The following is a 14,694-nucleotide window of genomic DNA, read 5'->3' as shown; positions in this document are numbered from 1 at the left end:
GCACGTTTTCTGCTCTGTGTTCTGTTTGCGGCGGATAGGATAGCATTCTCAATTGCTCAATGACGTTGCCGGCTGTGGTCGATTGATAGGCTACGGCGCCGCATTTCTCATGGCCGTTTTGTGTGTGCCAGGGCGCATGCCGATGCTACCGCAATCCTCCTTTCTGCTTCACATTTCGCTTGGCCCAGTTGACCTCCTCTGCTACCTACTCCTGTCCCCTCTGCTTGTGGAGTTGCTAGACAGCAAGCTGCTCCACTTGGCCGCTACCTTGTGCGTCATCCGTTCGCGGGCAAGGCTTTGCCGTGCGTGCGCCTCTCCAGTGTTGGTACAATACATTTTTTACTTGCTTATTGCAACACTGACAGGTAGGTTAGAAGCAAAAGGCGAGACTTGGTCGCGCTGGGTCAACTTTGAAATTTTATTCAATGGAAAGCTACGGCAAACGAGCCTCAATCCAACCACATCCTCCGATTTACTACCCATGTCTCAATGGAGTATTGACAAGGATTTCCCCAGAGTACCAAGGTAGAGCTCGGCTGTAATGCTCGACACCGCTGCGTCCAGACCCAGTGCTCTCAATGCATGTTTCACTGGCCTGATGTACAGTGTGACGTATGTATGTAGGTCCTAACAGCATTGCAGTTATTCGCATTCGTCCAATTCAATTGATTCATTGAATACCAATCACCCTGCATTGTAGCAGCCATTTATTGCACAGCAGCAGCTCCAGCTCACCTCCTTATCGCCCGCCTAATCTACTCCCCCGTAGTCCAATTGCTGGATGGCTCGAGTGAGCCGCAAGTAACACGAGCTGCAAAGCAAGCACCTTCAAAGCTCCATCACATCCGAAGACGTCAGCCACGTAATTTCTTCTCGCCTTGTAGTACGCCGAGCCCTCGCTCTTCTCGACCTAGCTGCCCCCCAAAAGCTCCCCCTCCTCTCTTCAATCATTGTTTTTGACTGGTTGACCGAGCCCCAGAGCTGCGAGCACTTTCTACTAGTCACTATCCGCACCGCTCAATTCTTTCTTTCAGGCCCAAAGCCCTTTTTTTCCTAACCCTCCTCGCACGTCTGCGATTTCCTTTCTCTTCCATATACCTCCACACTTAGAGAGAAACAGAAAAATACCATCGATTCCCCATTAATTTTTTGGTAATATCCACCATGGGCAGCTACACTTTCAAGTGGTAAGTTCCTTTTTGCGTCGCCCCATGTACCGCGGCTTTGTACCCTGCGCCCGTGCCCGAGCCCTTGTCGTCGACCTGTCTTGTCTGTCCAGTCCTGCGAGACCAACTTCCCCCCAGGCAACCGCATTCCATTTGCAGAACAACCACTGGAGATACCCTGCCTTGCGCTCCTTCGCATTTCAATCTCATCCGCAATCTTTCAATAATCTACTTTGTCCTTTATTTTATCTAATTATTGTCTCCTTCGCCAGGGAACACCCCGCGGAAGAAGTCTACGTTACCGGTACCTTCGACAACTGGACGAAAAGTGTCAAACTTGACAAGCGAGGTACCATCTTCGAAAAGACCGTCAGTCTCAAAATCCCGTCCGACAAGGTCTATTACAAGGTTAGTCACAACCACCGACGCCTCAATCGATCCATTGCTGCGTCAAGCGCCTCCCGCCTCCCGCCACCGATGCCGACCGCGTCCTGGCCTGAAGCTTTCAAGCCCCCGCGCACATCACGCGATTCGTATCGCAATGCCGCTGGGCGAACGTCATGGCACTCCAGCTTGTGTTTCTTGCGTTTCTTGCGTTTGTTGAAAGATCGCCGCGCCGAATTCATTGCCAAGCACGGCTCGAGTGTGCACAGTGACAGAACGGCTGCGAGGCACCGCCAATGTGATCGCGTCGAAGCAACCTTGACTGTCGCCACTTGCGCATTGGGCCATTGTTCATTACTGTCAACAGCCATCGCTAACGACTCCGCCTTGCACAGTTTGTCGTCGACAACAATTGGACCATTAACGAATCGTCCCCCAAAGAGGCCGACAAGGAGGGCAACGTCAACAACTTCCTTACTTCCGAAGTCATTGCTGCTTCGACCCTCTCTACCACCGCCATCAACACCGTCGCACCAGGATCCACCACCGCTACAATGGCTGGTCAACAACCCCTTGAGAAGGATAAGCTTTTAGGTATCAACCCCCTACCTGCCTCGGAGACCGGAGTAAACCCCATCAACTTGAAATCTGGCGAAAAGGTTCCTCCGGAGCTTACTGCCGGCGATATCCACAAACATGTCAAACTGGATAAAGAGTCATACGAGAAGAGTGATTCTCTTGTCGGAATTCCCAACCCGGCTGATGTTCCTGCGGCGGGCCCCAACACCATTCCGGAATCAAGCTTACCGATGCCCCAGAACGCCACAATCAACACCGTTGCCCCTGGCGCTACTACCGCTGCTCTAGCCGGCCAGGTCCCTGTGGAGTCCAAGGCCACAGACTCTACCTCTGGAACTGACGACAAGAAGAAGAAGAAGAAGAACAAGAAGAAGAACGAGAAGAAGAAGCAAAAGAAAGCTGCTGCTGCTGCCGCGAACGGCAATGGAACTGCCAACGCTGATGCCGACGACAATGACAATGATGACGACAATAGCGACGAGGCTGAGCAACAAAAGGGTGACCAGAGTGTTGCTGCTACTGCCACTGCCGTTGGCGGCAGTGTAGCTGCTGTCGCCGCGGCCGTCGCCGCCGGTGCTACGGCCGCTGCCAGCAAGGTCAGCGAGCAGGCTGCTCCGACTGTCGACGCAGCCAAGTCTGCTGCCACCGAGGCCATTAACAGAAACCTGCCCGACGCCGCCAAGGAAAAGCTCCCACAGCAGGCTAAGGAGCTGCTAGGCCAGCAGGAGACTGCTCAAGGCGTGCCCGACGAGGTCACGGAATCTATTCAGGAGGCCGGCAAGAGCCCCGAAGCCGCCGCCAATGCGGCCGCCGTTCAGGAAAAGAAGGCTGTTGAATCCGAGCTCCTCAAAGAAGTCAAACCCGCTCCCGCGGCGGCTGATGTGGCTAAGACTACGGGGCCACTCGGCCAGCAGGAGGTGGCCAAGGCCGTGCCCTCAGAGGTCAAGGAGTCCATCCAGGCGGCTGGTAAGAGCCCCGAGGCTGCTTCCAGTGCAGCGGCTGTTCAGGAGAAGAAGGCTGTTGAGTCGGAGCTGCTCCAGGAGGCCAAGCCTGCCCCTGCGACAGAGGTGCCCAAGGTTGAGGAGATCCCCAATGCGGCCGCTTCTGTCGGCAAGGCTCCCGAAAAGCCTGCCGAGACCATCAAGGCCCCTGCCCTCGCTGCTGCTGCCCCTTCCGTGGCCCCTATTGTTGGTACTACTCAGAAAGTTGCGCCTGCCGAGAATGGCGCTGCCAAGGTCGCCGATGGAACCTCCAGTGCCAAGCCGACCGAGTCCAAGCCAGGAGATACCAAGGTCGCTGTGTTCAAGCCTGTGACCCTCACTCCTGAACCGCAGGCCACCGAGACAAAGTCCGCCGATGCCTCCGTCGCTCAGGCTGTGGAGAGCAAGGCTGCAGGCGCCTCTGCTCCTACCGTTGCGGAGGTCCCTAAGCCCGCCGAAACGGCCCCTGTTGTCTCTAAACCCGAAAACACCAAATCCACCGACACCAAACCCGCTGGATCGAAGCCTGCTGAACAATCAGCCACAGCTGCTCAGTCTACTGCCAACGGGTCTGGCTTGAAGCCTCCCCATGCCACCGCCACGGATAAAGCTCAGGCTGCTGCCGGTAACAAGAAGAAGAGTCGCCTTAGCGCTTTTATCAGTAAGATTAAAGGTAAGTTGTCAGATAAGAACTAGGGGCGTGCTGGCATACATCAGCCTGCAACGTGTTGTGAAGGTGCGCGACAGGAATTGTTGATTTATATTTGGGATTGTTGATTATTTTGTTATTCCTATGTCAAAAGATTCCCCATAGCTGCGGCAGTATCAAATTTGTACCATATACCTAGGTAATACATGATATGTTAGCAATGCTTAAGTCCATTATCACGTAGCCGATGCACCGCCCCATAAAATCAAAGGTGTAGACCCGTCATAATTTGTAGTCAATTTGCCACTGTCACCAGTAGCACAGAGAAAAATTAGAAAATTCTTCGCTAGAGATTTGGAATCGGGCAGTCATGTAGTGTCCGTTGTCAAGCTGGAGTATTCCTCAGCGTATGTAGTTGGCTAACGCGAGAGATGATGCAATGCACGTGACGAACCTCTCTGGATTGCCCCGCCAAGTGAGTCAAGAAGGAACCTTCCCCGAAAACACATCGATAGTTACGGGCTTTGTCCCAGCGTGATCCCATCGGATCTCCCTCGCTATTGATCAAAATCATGGTTATGAGACTTCTCATCATCAAGAAACTCGACCCTACATCCGAAAATCAGTCTTATAACCCGCCGCGGTCTTTCGGAGGACCAGTAGTCGAGCTCCGCCAGCGGAACGTCCAATAACCCAGCGAATGCCCGCAACTTGATCCCGAGCCACGGCTGATTACATGCGTCTTGCCCATTTGACTCGAGTCTACCGCTTAGTCTTATGCTCCCCAGTTGAACTACCATGAATCTGTTGAACGCCAACTCGGGCAAGTCCCTTCCAGCCGCATCAAACTATCTTGCTCCAGTTGCCCCCGATCGCCCCGCCCCGGCTCCCGACTTCTCGCGTCGCCCCGGCCCGTCCTCGTCTGCTGCCACCAGCGCGCAGCCTACACCTAGAAAGGGGCAAGGATTTCGCAAGCAGCACAGGAACCAAAGGCGTCCAGGCCTAGGAGATCGTATGGTTCATTCTCCGCTGGACAGGGACGACGCGTTCGCCGAGATGCGCGCTGTTCGCAACCCTTCCAGCCGCCGAGGTCAAACCTCGATCACGCATTTGCTCAACTATACGGCCCCACGAACTGCTCGGGATCACAACTTTCATCCACGTCCCCATCGTCGTCACCCTAATGCTGGCTCAGGCTACCATGCCGTTGATAAATCGCGATACGTCCATGCAAACTATCGTTTCGTTGTCCGGCCAAACGTGTCGTACACGGACCAGGCTGCCGATGCTGATTTGTATATTGACTGGGCAAATGTTTTGCAAGTAATTGCCTCTTCGGAATCGCAAACTGCTTCGTGCCCGATATGCCTTTCAGAGCCTGTTGCCCCTCGAATGGCTCGCTGTGGCCACATATTTTGCTTGCCATGCCTGATCCGCTTCATGGTCACGACCACAAATGAGGAAGATGCCAAGTCTGGCAAAATCGCAAAATGGAAGAAGTGCCCCATCTGCGAAGACAGCGTGTATATGCAGGAGGTACGACCTGTGCGATTCTACGCAGGACAGGAGAGTCCCCTTCCACGACCCGGAGATGACGTTGTGCTCCGGCTCATGGCACGCAAGGCAAACTCGACACTCGCGCTTCCCAGAGAAGGGGGTGTCGATGTCATCAATTCCAGCGACGATGTACCTTGGCATTTCGCTGCCAATGTTCTTGACTATGCTCGCATCATGAAAGGAACAACAGAATACATGACCGAACAATACGAAGGGGAAGTTGCTGCCCTCAAAAAGCAGGAAAAGGAAGATGAAGATCTATTCGGCCAAGATGGCGTTTGGATGCAGCGAGCTGTAAAAGCTGTCAAATCCTTGCTGGAAGGCATTGACGACCTCACTGACGTGGCTGCGGCAACGCTGGCGACGAATAGAGTTCGCGGGAAACCGATGTCAGACTCGGATTTTTACTTTTACAGCACACCCCCGCATCTATATCTGTCTCCATTGGATATCCGCATCCTCAAGACCAAGTATGGGTCCTTTTCCTCGTTTCCGTCCTCTTTGCTCCCGACCCTTGAACACATTTCGACAGGCCATGTGGTCGATGATAATCTGCGAAAGCGAGCCAAATACCTTGGCCATCTTCCTCAAGGATGTGTTATCAGCTTCCTAGAATGCGATTGGACGGATATTGTCCCGGAGGATACGCTCTCAACCTTTGCTTCGGATATCGCCAAGCGTCGCAAGCGTAATACGGATAAGGCTGCGCAAGAGGAACTTAAGCGGATCAACGCAGAACGTTTAGAGGCCGCGGCTTTACACAGTTCTGCCGGTATATCTATTCCCCATCAGGGCATAGAAGAAGACGGACCACCAGCCATGGATATCTCAGAATTTCAGCCTTTGAATGGACCATCAAGCGCTACGCCACCGGAAGATCGCCTCGGCTTCAATCCCCTAGCATGCATGTCCACGAGCCCAACTGGAGAGCGAACTGTTTGGGGTACTGTCGCAGTGCCTGCCTCTCCAGAAATGGGGTCAACGCATGCTGAATCCAGAAATGACGGATGGCTCAACGAAGCCGAGCTCTTGTCCAATGCTGAGCTTTCTATGGACCTGGAGGCTATCCACATTGCAGAGCAAGAGGGAGGGGCCAAACCTGAGAATGGTGGCTCCGCAGGGGGTGGTAAGAAGAAGAAGAAGCAGAAGATTACTCTCATGAGTACTGGCGGCCGCAGAGGATTTTAGACATGTGCAACACCTGCTTTTAGATTCAAGGAGTCTGTTTTCGGCATGGCTGGCGTTTTATTATAGGATCATCCTTAGGTAGATATCTAACTTAACAACAGCGTACAGCGCAAACCAACATATGAGTGTATGCAGCGCATACATACTACTCTAATTGATTTGATTTGACTTTTTACCTACAGACTCTTTAATGTTTTTCTTCATGAGGCAACTCTAAAAAAAACAAACACTACAAAAGAGTGTTGTATGTGCCTATTAGTGTCCGCGGCGGGTCACTGGCATTTGTGGCGCCCACCAATGTGGGGAGGTCCCTCAACTTCCAAAAATTTTTGTCTTTTGCAGTCGTTCTACCATATGCAACTCTACAGAGCATGGCAGCCGACAGTTCATCCTCACTGACCTCGACGTCGCACACATTAACGGCGGGTTCAAACATGGCAGCCAACATGCCGTCTGCCAACGGAGTGGCCATGGCTCTGCTGCAAAGTTTGCAGCCGGAAAACCGCCATGTATTTCTGCAACCAACGACAGACTTGTCCACCGAATCACTAAACTTGGTGCGAGACACATTAGAGGGCTTCGCCGCGCAAGTTGGCGATGAGCAACAGCGGCGACTAAAGGAATCGAGAAAACGGAAGCGCGACGGTGAAAAGGAAGAGATGCTGAAGCTGCGAAAGATTTACGTTGACGGCTTTCAGACAAACCAGGTCTGGCAACAGGCCAAGAAGGTCATTGGAGGCGTCTTGCAATTTTCGGAGACACTTCTAGGAGAAATGGAAGAGAAGAATGAGATCGCTCTTCCTGATGGCGACATCACTGGAGAAGTCTCGGCATCTGAGGAAGCCGAAGACGATGCGAGCAATCTAGACGCTGAGTCGGACGAAGAGGACGAAGATGATGAAGAAGTCGGTTCTGAGGAAGAGCTTGAGGATCTAGAGGACTCCAAGATCGATGCAGAGGAGCTTGGCGAAGATTTGGAGGAGGAAGCCGCCGAGGTCGCTGAGGACGATGACGAAAACGACGAAGATGACCAAGACGACGATGGCGAATCTTTTGTGGAAGACCCTGACGGCCTTAATGACGGCTTCTTCTCCCTCGACAATTTTAATAAGCAAACTCAATGGTTCGAAGAACAAGATACCCGCGGCGACCCGAACGCAGACATGGCCAGTGACGACGAAGAAATAGACTGGACCGCAGATCCCAATGGCCCGAACCAAAAGTCCAAGGCCGTGAAGACCAGACGATCGAAGAAGAACACGGAGGACGATGACATGGTCGATGACTCTGACGAGGACGACGGGCCTACTTTTGGTGACATGGTTTTGGATGCTCCAGAGGGCGACAGCGACGACGAGGCAGCGGCGTTCGAAGACGGCCACGAAGACGCCGAGAATAACGCCAACGATATTTTCTACAAGGACTTCTTCGCCCCGCCACCGCGCAAAAGAGATGCGAAAAAGCCGAGAAAATCAGCCCCCGAAGCTCAAGAATCTGCAGAGCAAGACGTGGAGCGAGCCATGGCTGATGTGCGTCGTGACTTATTTGATGATGAATCCGAAATGGATGACTCTGAGGATGCTCTCTCGGATGCGTCTGCTGGCGACCCCAAGTCCCGCCGCTCAGCGCACGAGCGTAGACAAGCCAAGGTAGCCGAAGAGATTCGAAAGCTCGAAGCCGCTTCCGTGGCCAAGCGCGAATGGACTATGTCCGGCGAAGCCAACGCAGTGGATCGCCCTACGAACTCACTTCTTGAGCAAGATCTTGACTTCGAATACATCGGCAAGCCTGTGCCTGTAATAACGCCCGAAGTTAGCGAGAGCATAGACGATCTCATCAAGCGCCGCATTCTCTCACAAGAATTTGACGAAGTTCTGAAACGCCGCCCCGAGACTGAGACCGTACCGGCAGGTACCCGTCGTGGCCTCGTCGACGTCAAGGATAGCAAGTCAGACAAGAGCCTGGCTCAAATCTACGAAGAAGAACATGTCAAAAATGCCGATCCTGACAACTACGTGAGTCAGTCTGACGAGAAGCTGCAGCGTGAAGAAAAAGAGGTGGAAAATATGTGGAAAGAGATCTCTGCCAAGCTCGACGCCCTCAGCAGCTGGCACTACAAGCCCAAGCCGACAGCGGCTACGCTCTCCGTCGTAGCTGACGTGGCCACCATTGCCATGGAGGACGCGCAGCCGGCGACAGCCCAGGGTGTTGCCGGCGAGAGCAGCCGCATGGCGCCACAGGAGGTGTACAAGGCCGGCGCGGACACGATAGCCAAGGGCGAGGTGGTGTCCAAGAGCGGCCTGCCAGTGGCCCGGCAGGAGATGTCACGCGAGGACAAGGCCCGCCGCCGCCGGCAGCACAAGGAACGCGTGCGCAAGGCCGGCAACGGCGGCCCGGGCGGTTCCCGGGCGGCCACGAGCAAGAAGGCGCAGACCATTGCCGACCTCAAGAAGGGCGGTGTCAAGGTCATCAACCGCAAGGGCGAGATCACTGACGTCGACGGCAACAAGATCAAGGCGGTCAAGGCCATGTCCAGCGGCAGCTTCAAGCTGTAAGAAGGGTGCTACATCACATCAGCGTCGAGGGAGGGCTTTCTCTGCTGGAACCGCGTTACGTGGCGTACGGAAGAAACTGCTGTTGGGTTACGTCATGTGCTGGCGAGCCGCTATTACTTTGTATATACTTGGAGAAGGAAAAGCATGTCGTGTACTTTGTTTACTTCTGTCACATCAGTACAGTACGGGTCTTTCATATCATATGTGGTGTTTAGGGGATACACGTCGTCTTGACATTTCAATGCAATAATGATATCCGTACATGCAGGCGCAAGATGCTAAAGTGATTGGTGAATCGTTCAATTGAGCGTCAAATGCTGTCAAGAAAAAAATGTATGAAAACATGCGTGTACTAGACGTGGAACCAAGCTGGTTGTTCCAAACCTGAGGTGGAGGAGATATCTGGCAAGATACTCATCAAGCAATCTCACTCCGCCGTCCAGACGCCACAAACTCCAAAGTTAGAAAAACAAAGCCTTACCTCCCCCTCCTGCTGGTCCCCGCGTTGCTACCGAAGCACGAACCCAAAGGAAGCAGACCACCGGCGCTGTCCCGCGCAATCCTATTCGCATTTTCATTGTCACCTGGGCTTCGATACTCATACACACTGCTCGACCGGGATTTTACGCCGCCTCTTCGACGCGGGCCTTCTTAGGCGACTCGGCGCCGGTCTCGATAGGCTCGTCCTCGGCCTTGCGCTTGCCGTTGGTGGATGACTCGGTCGGCGGCGCGGCGGCCGCAGCCTCGGGCTTGGCCTTCTTGCGCACCATGCTCGTCAAGTCGACGGCGCCCTTGGTGGCTTCGGCAACGCGGGCTTGCGTCTCCTCGGGGGTCTCGCCGAGCACGGCGCCAAAGAGGCCACCGAGGACGTTGGCCTCGGTGGCGCCCAGGAGCTCTTGGGGGTCGATGGGGTTCTTCCGGAGGTCGACAAGCTTTGTTCAAAAAAAGGTAAGCAGGGGGGGGGGGTTTACTCTTTGCTCCATATCCGCAATGAGCTCCTTCATCTCAGTAATGTCCTTGCGGATAAGGTCATTGTCTGTAGGAGAAGCAGAGGTTGCCATTTCAACTTCCTTGCCTTGCAGCTTGAGTCTGAAGCTCTTGATAGCCAAATCCATCTCCTTCACGGCCTCATCACGGAGATCCTGGTCAATCTCTTCGCGCTTGGTGTTGGCGCCGTCGTCACCAGAGCTAGTGATGGAGGAAAATTCGAGGGCAAGGGAGAGTTTGTAGTGAGCTTCGGCGATAACTTCGGACTCAACAGGGTAGAGCTCCAGCTTGTAGTTGAGCGATACACGACCGTCCTCGATAGCATTCGGGTACCTATTACAATTAGTAATTCCGCCGCATCGAGCGAGTGGGTTTACGCGTACCGCTCACTCTCTAGTGAGATCTCGGCAAGAGTATCGTGGGTATCAGCGAGACGCTCCTTGACATGGCGCTCAGCAGGAGACAGCTCGCTGACAGTCTCCTTGCCCTTCTCGCTGTCGGTAGCTTGCTCGAGCTGGGCAAGCTGCTTCATATAGCATACGCGCGCAAGGTCAAGAATCTCGAATGCAGTGGCAAGATCATCTTCCTCTTCTTCGGGTTCGGCATCACCCTATCAACGCTCAAGTTAGTCAACTGCGCTCTTTCGATCACACGAGCTAAGAGTGACGCACCTCTTCGTCCGAGTCGTCCGAGTCAACAAAGTTCTCATCTCCGGTGAATTGAAACAGGGCTTTCTTGGCGTCGCCTTCTTTCTTCTCTGAGGCTTGGGCAGAAGCTTCCTTCACATTCTCGTCCAGAGTAGGGAGCTTCGACGAAGACGCTTGGGCCGCGGAACTGCCATTCGCCTTTGTCTTCTTGGCTTCTCCAGCCGCCTGTCCGCCCAGCACATCGCTCTTGCTCTGACCGACTCGGAACAGGCTACGTCCATAATGGAATAGAATTTCGGCATTTTCTGGGGCAAGCTCGCCGTTCAACTCAGCCTGCAGGTTGCTTGCGCGCGAGAAGACCTCTGCTGCAGCCTCGTAGTTCTTGTGCGCGTATAGCGCGCTGCCCTTGGCGGACAAGTCAGCCAGCGTGACCTTTTTAGACTTTTCGTCCTCTTCGACAGTTTCGCCTTGTTCGGTCGATGGCACGTCAGCCGCAGATTCTTCGGTCGCGACGACAGCTTCAAGGGCAGCAGCTTCAGGCGCAACTACGCCATCAAGAGGCGCAGTAGGCTCTTCGATCGGTTGCGTTTGCTCGACGGTGTCGGCCATGGTGTTCTTGACAAGCGCTATGGAATTGATGGTGTGTGTTCTGTTGCGAGATAACAGCACAGTTTAGGTGCAATTGAAAGTTGAAATAGCCAGGATTCGTTTCGCACGAGATAGGCCCTAGCTTCAAGTGGCGTCAGTCGCGCTGCACTTTGGCGCCACCTTTACGCCACTGCGCGCTACCGCGCGCCACTTTTCAGCTAAAAATGTTGCTTCCAGGTGACACAAGTTGAACAGTGTGGCAGTGACCAGTGGCATGACAAACAGATGATATACATACAAGTCTAACCGCGGAATTCGCCAAAGCCTCGGAGAATAGCCTCGAAGGCCACTTCGGCCGCGAGCTCGGCGTAGTAGAAACGACGCCAATCGGCCGTAGACAGACGCCCAGCGAAGGCGGCTTCGGCCGCGACCCAGGTAGCGCGGCGGGCTTGGTCGAGAACGATTTTGGCAGCGACGCGGGCGACGCGGCGGGAGGGTCCTGGCCTATCAAAGCATGTCAGCAGCTGTGAAAAAGAGGCGTAAAGAGAGCCGGATAAGAGAAATTGGCAAAATTTCTTACATTTTGGTATTTGCGAGGATGGAGAAGAAGAAGAAGAAGAAGAAGAGCATCGAGGCGGCGGTGGCCAGGGGAATTTACAGAATCCATCCGCTCATTCCCTAACTGCAATGACGGTAGGAGCATCGTAGACATTGCTCTTGATTAGGCAGTTGCATCTCTCGATCTACTACTGACTGCTTCATACGCGGGCAGTCACTAGCCTGCACCACGGTGCTTACTTACGATACAGCGACATGGGCCGAGAAGGCTTTTGTGCAGCCAACCTGAAGTTAAAATACAATTGCATAATTTGCTTTGCCACATAGCCACGTGGCCACTCTACGCCCTTTTAAATGAGAAATATTTCTTGAAGTCAAGTATAAATGGGAGCCAGCAGTGGCCGACTGTCAGCCAAGGTCACTTCGACCCAGAGCACAGGCCCCAAACTTCGAGCTTTACATCATCTCATCCTTCTCAATCCACACAACTGCGATCCTTTACCCTCAAGCCATCGCAAGCCTAATCAGAGATGACTAGGGAGGAAACTTCCTGGAACTGCCTACCTCCCGAGATTCGAAATGAGATCATTGGTCTCCTACCAAGTGTCGGCGGGAAATGCAGTCAGCTCGCGACCGTTTCCAAAGTTTGGCAATCAATTATCGAGCCACTCAACTTTGCCGAGATCAACTTGACGGTACCGCGCCTTGTCGATCCTGACTCTCAAGCTATTCTATTCCGGAATAGAAAGCAGATTCACTATATCTGGTTTCGGGTGGAACTGAAGCAGTATGATTGCAGACAGTGTGCGAATACTGACCAGGACCGTTGGGGCTTGGATAATATTGACAACCAATTCATCGCGGATGCTTTTGAAAGCCTGTTCACTACACTAAGCGCATGGGAGCATCGTGGTGACTTGGTTCTCGATATCAGTGTCTACTCGCCCAGCGACAACCAGCACTGGTTCAAGTACCTGAACTTCTGCTCAGACATCAGCCTAGGCGAGTGCCCATCTCGCTATGGACACGAGCAAGGACTGACCCCGATGCATGACCCGGCTCATGGTTGGGTTGCCGGACAGCAGGTCCTTGTTCCTGAACAATTTGCCATCGAACATACATTTGACGAGATCATGGGCGAGGGCCCTTTCGACGATGAGGAACCCGAGATGCAGTGGTGGCGGAGTCTTCCCTTCGTACCCGTCGTCGGGGTCGTACTCCTTCGCCAGCAGACCCGCCGACGATGGAAGCCGGTGGCGCTCGCAAATATGCTCACGCGGTTCCCAAACATGAAGGAACTTTGTTACGAACCCTGGAGAGAGTGGACTGGAATTGAGACGCAAACTGATGAACGTAAGTGCTTACTCAATCCCTGCAATTTAGTTAACGCAGCCGCTGATCAACCGGAAACAGGCAGCCAGACGCTGATCGAATCCTTTCCCTCTACTGAATTGTGCAAGCTAACAATATTCGAGAACTTCAACGAGGTTTACCCAGAAAAATATTCCGATTCAACAACCGCTATCAGGGTGCCGAACCCGGCCGTGAGCCAGAAACTTGCCCGGGTCAGCCTGCACCTCACCATACTATCCGCCTCTTTCATGGTCGATGCCGGTCACTTCTTCTCAGCGCGTCAACATTCATGGACCTGGAATAAGCTCACTTCACTGGCGCTAACTTCGAGAGTTCTCACCAACGATGCCGACCCCTTGGATATAAACAGCATGCTTCGAGACGCCGCTGCCGCAGCGCTTGCGATGCCCAGACTTGAAACGATGGAGTTATGGAACGGCAGACGGGGTGTGGCAATGCTCTTTCGCTACCAGAGGGCTCAAGATGGGCAGCCAGCCATCATCACCGTACGGGGGACGTCGAAGCTTGATCTAGGGATAACGGTTACGCAAGCTTGGGATGCGGTCTCTCAGCAGCACGGCCATGGCAAGGTCGTCGTACAAACCTCTTTGGTCGATACAGATGGTATTCGATGCCATGGTGATGCGATCCTCCAGTTGGGACTTTCGACCGAGGTCGCTAGGCTGGTCTCGCTGCGGCAAATCCTCAGCGAACATAGGTCTCGGGCATGAGACTTGCATAGCAGGAATCGGCTCTAATGCCTGGGCGAACCCCACCGATTTATAATGAACCCTTTCTCACACTTTAGATTGTCTCGTTGTTTGGTATTGCGGCTTGTCGACAGCTCCCTTCGTCTCTTTCTCTGCAGTTGCATGCGCATGCGGCTTGTGAGCGTTCGACTGACGAATGGCAGTCACGAGTCTAATAAATTGGTGTGTTTGACTTGTACTGGGACCTTTCTCATGGATTGTTCGCTTGCCTAGTGGAGGTTTGGCACACTTCTCAGCAGTCACAGGAATGGTTGCTTACTCTGTAACGTCGGCCACCCACTTATGAGCCACCCATCGTCAACACAAGGCACGGCGCAAAAGCTTCATAATAAATACAAAAAATTTAAAATACATAAAAGCTATATTAATTAATAGCTTAGAAGCTAGAGAATTAATCTATAGCTAAGTTAATAATTAGTTATATAGTTTTACTAGTTAATTACGTATTAAGCTACTACTATATGTTTTTAACCTCTATAACTTAAACAAATAATTTATTAGAGTCTATAATAACTATTTAATGTTTTTTTAGTCTAATAATTTTTATTTTAGCTTTAAGCTATTAGATTTAGCCTTTAGTAAGTATTATTCTAGCTTATTAGATATTAAATTACTTCTTAATTTTCTTCTATATTATTATAAACACATAGGATGCACAGGTGGGGCTGAGTGAGTCGGACTAAGTCAGTGTTACGAACAGACAAGAGTGACACAGGGCGGCCCGAGAAGGAGG

General features: G+C 52.8%; 6 protein-coding genes across 6 annotated transcripts; 4 read left to right on the top strand and 2 right to left on the bottom strand.

Moving 5' to 3' along the window:
* Positions 1-1,164: 1,164 nt before the first annotated feature.
* ISF_09073 (hypothetical protein) lies at positions 1,165-3,968 on the top strand (the record flags this gene model as incomplete). The annotated part of the gene is made up of 4 exons (XM_018852676.1): positions 1,165-1,187; positions 1,439-1,574; positions 1,946-3,782; positions 3,958-3,968. The coding sequence occupies 4 exons, from the start codon at positions 1,165-1,167 to the stop codon at positions 3,966-3,968; spliced, it is 2,007 nt and encodes a 668-aa protein (XP_018700094.1).
* A 588-nt stretch (positions 3,969-4,556) lies between these two features.
* Positions 4,557-6,503, top strand: ISF_09072 (Zinc finger domain-containing protein, C3HC4 RING-type; the record flags this gene model as incomplete). The annotated part of the gene is made up of 1 exon (XM_018852675.1): positions 4,557-6,503. The coding sequence occupies one exon, from the start codon at positions 4,557-4,559 to the stop codon at positions 6,501-6,503; it is 1,947 nt and encodes a 648-aa protein (XP_018700093.1).
* Positions 6,504-6,937: 434 nt separating this feature from the next.
* Positions 6,938-9,058, top strand: ISF_09071 (U3 small nucleolar ribonucleoprotein Mpp10; the record flags this gene model as incomplete). The annotated part of the gene is made up of 1 exon (XM_018852674.1): positions 6,938-9,058. One exon carries the CDS (start codon positions 6,938-6,940, stop codon positions 9,056-9,058), a length of 2,121 nt encoding a protein of 706 aa, XP_018700092.1.
* A 623-nt stretch (positions 9,059-9,681) lies between these two features.
* ISF_09070 (histone H1-binding protein) lies at positions 9,682-11,301 on the bottom strand (the record flags this gene model as incomplete). Its single annotated transcript, XM_018852673.1, has 4 exons — positions 9,682-9,990; positions 10,030-10,378; positions 10,429-10,655; positions 10,717-11,301. 4 exons carry the CDS (start codon positions 11,299-11,301, stop codon positions 9,682-9,684), a joined length of 1,470 nt encoding a protein of 489 aa, XP_018700091.1.
* Positions 11,302-11,582: 281 nt separating this feature from the next.
* ISF_09069 (hypothetical protein) lies at positions 11,583-11,910 on the bottom strand (the record flags this gene model as incomplete). The annotated part of the gene is made up of 2 exons (XM_018852672.1): positions 11,583-11,784; positions 11,861-11,910. The coding sequence occupies 2 exons, from the start codon at positions 11,908-11,910 to the stop codon at positions 11,583-11,585; spliced, it is 252 nt and encodes an 83-aa protein (XP_018700090.1).
* A 458-nt stretch (positions 11,911-12,368) lies between these two features.
* On the top strand, positions 12,369-13,922 carry ISF_09068 (hypothetical protein; the record flags this gene model as incomplete). Its single annotated transcript, XM_018852671.1, has 2 exons — positions 12,369-13,191; positions 13,252-13,922. The coding sequence occupies 2 exons, from the start codon at positions 12,369-12,371 to the stop codon at positions 13,920-13,922; spliced, it is 1,494 nt and encodes a 497-aa protein (XP_018700089.1).
* Between the last annotated feature and the right edge of the window lie 772 nt (positions 13,923-14,694).

The sequence above is a fragment of the Cordyceps fumosorosea genome, assembly GCF_001636725.1.
Source record: "Cordyceps fumosorosea ARSEF 2679 chromosome Unknown scaffold_41, whole genome shotgun sequence".
NCBI classification, from domain to species: domain Eukaryota; kingdom Fungi; phylum Ascomycota; class Sordariomycetes; order Hypocreales; family Cordycipitaceae; genus Cordyceps; species Cordyceps fumosorosea.
Note: the sequence above shows the minus strand (reverse complement) of the source record. Positions and strands in the feature narration are given on the sequence as shown.